The 1,629-nt window shown below is 63.4% G+C and overlaps 1 protein-coding gene across 1 annotated transcript in view; it reads right to left on the bottom strand.

Moving 5' to 3' along the window:
• CDH24 (cadherin 24) overlaps nucleotides 1-1,231 on the bottom strand; it is a gene marked incomplete at its 3' end in the record, with an annotated part of 10,122 nt that extends 8,891 nt beyond the window's left edge. The window contains 4 exon segments of the mRNA XM_030884896.2: nucleotides 22-191; nucleotides 266-385; nucleotides 568-862; nucleotides 1,031-1,231. Coding sequence (XP_030740756.1) covers nucleotides 22-191; nucleotides 266-385; nucleotides 568-862; nucleotides 1,031-1,231 — 786 coding nt within the window.
• Nucleotides 1,232-1,629: the final 398 nt, after the last annotated feature.

Below are 1,629 nucleotides of genomic sequence, written 5' to 3'. Positions count from 1 at the left end.
CAGCAGCCACCTCAGTCTCTTACTCTGAGGGAACTTGGGGGGGTTGTCGTTGACGTCGCTGAGGGTGACGGTGACCGTTGTGCTGCCCGACAGCCCCCCCATGTGGCCACCCATGTCCTTGGCCTGGATCACCACCAAGAACTCCTCTTGTGTCTCCCGATCCATGTTGGGGATGGCGGTGCGCACCACTCCTGTGGGGAGACACTGGGTCAGGGGGCCGCGGCCCCCGGGGCTGTGCCACCAGGCTCCCCAGCTCTGATCTCACCAGTCTGGGGGTCCACTGAGAAGAAAGGCAGACCGTCCAGAACAGTGTACACCAGCTTGGCACTATTCCCGTAGCTGGGGTCATCAGCGTCATGAGCTGTCACCTGGATCACAGATGTGCCTGTGGGGGAGGGGTACCCGACTCAGCAGGGGCGGGCCCAGGTGGGGAAGAAGAGCAGATACTGGGGCCCACGGTGTGTGTGTGTGTGGGGGGGGAGCGTAGCCGGCGGCTGCTAAGGTGAAGGAGGTGGGCTTGGGGGCAGACAGCAATAGGGAAGGCCACTGGGGGCCAGGGCTACTCACCAACGTTGGACATCTCGGGCACAGTGGCGTGGTAGGGCCCCAGGGGGAAGACGGGTGGGTTGTCGTTGATGTCCTGCACCTTGATGATGAATTCTGATGGGGGCTCAAGGGGCCGGTTGGAGGCTCGGTCCACAGCCTGGGCCAGTAGCACATATTGGGCCTTCTCCTCCCGGTCCAGACTCTTGGTGACATGAATGTTCCCTGTGGCCTCGTCGATGACAAAAACAGTGCCTGCCCCCTCCCCGGTCAGCAGGTACTTGGTGCGGCCCTCACCCCTGTCCACATCGGAGTGCAGCTGTAGAGGTCCAAGGGCAGGAACAGAAGTTCAAGAGACCAGGCTTGGGATGTGTTGGGAGTTGGGGGCCGGGGGCGGGGGACCAGGTCAATGCCAGAGTGGCGAGGTTGCCATGCAGCACCCAAGGACCTCCAGAGTCAGAGTCGACTAGGAAGGGGCGAGCCTTACCTTGCCAATGAGGACAGGTTCGGGACCGGCGTATTCTTCAATGACAAAGAACTGGTTCCAGACCCAGCTCCTCCGTGTCCTCATTAGGCCAGGCCCTGGCCCCACCCGGGACCCTGCCCAGGCTTGGGCTGGGGCCGCCAGGCGCCCCATGCAGCCCCAGCCTCCCAGCCAGGCCAGCAGGAGCCTCACCAGGCCCCACATGTTGGGCTCCAGCCCGGCCTCGGTTCACCGGCCCCGGATGCTGAGGCTGGGCCAGGCTGGGAGGCCCATGAGCTGCTGGGGTGCAGGGGCAGAGGTGCTGGGGCTACCCCATGGGTCCTCACCTGCAGGACAAGGTCGGGGTCAAGGAAACTCTTACCACCCTCGCCTCCCCACCCCCAACACATTCAGATCCGAAGCTCAGACTGCCAAGGAAGCAGACACCCACTGTCCAGAACCCACTACAACAGCGAGCAGCCAACCACATCTTGCCCACCAGCCAGACTCTGCCTGTTCTCCTCCCGCCCTCCAAGCTGAGAACTCTGCAGCCAGTCCAGTCTGAGCAGGGCAGCTGGGGTTGAGAACGCGAGGAAGGGTAATGCTAGCAGGGCTTGGAGCCC

This window comes from Echinops telfairi, unplaced genomic scaffold, assembly GCF_000313985.2.
Source record: "Echinops telfairi isolate 266 unplaced genomic scaffold, ASM31398v2 ScPeMD7_18;HRSCAF=68, whole genome shotgun sequence".
NCBI classification, from domain to species: Eukaryota; Metazoa; Chordata; class Mammalia; order Afrosoricida; family Tenrecidae; genus Echinops; species Echinops telfairi.
Note: the sequence above shows the minus strand (reverse complement) of the source record. Positions and strands in the feature narration are given on the sequence as shown.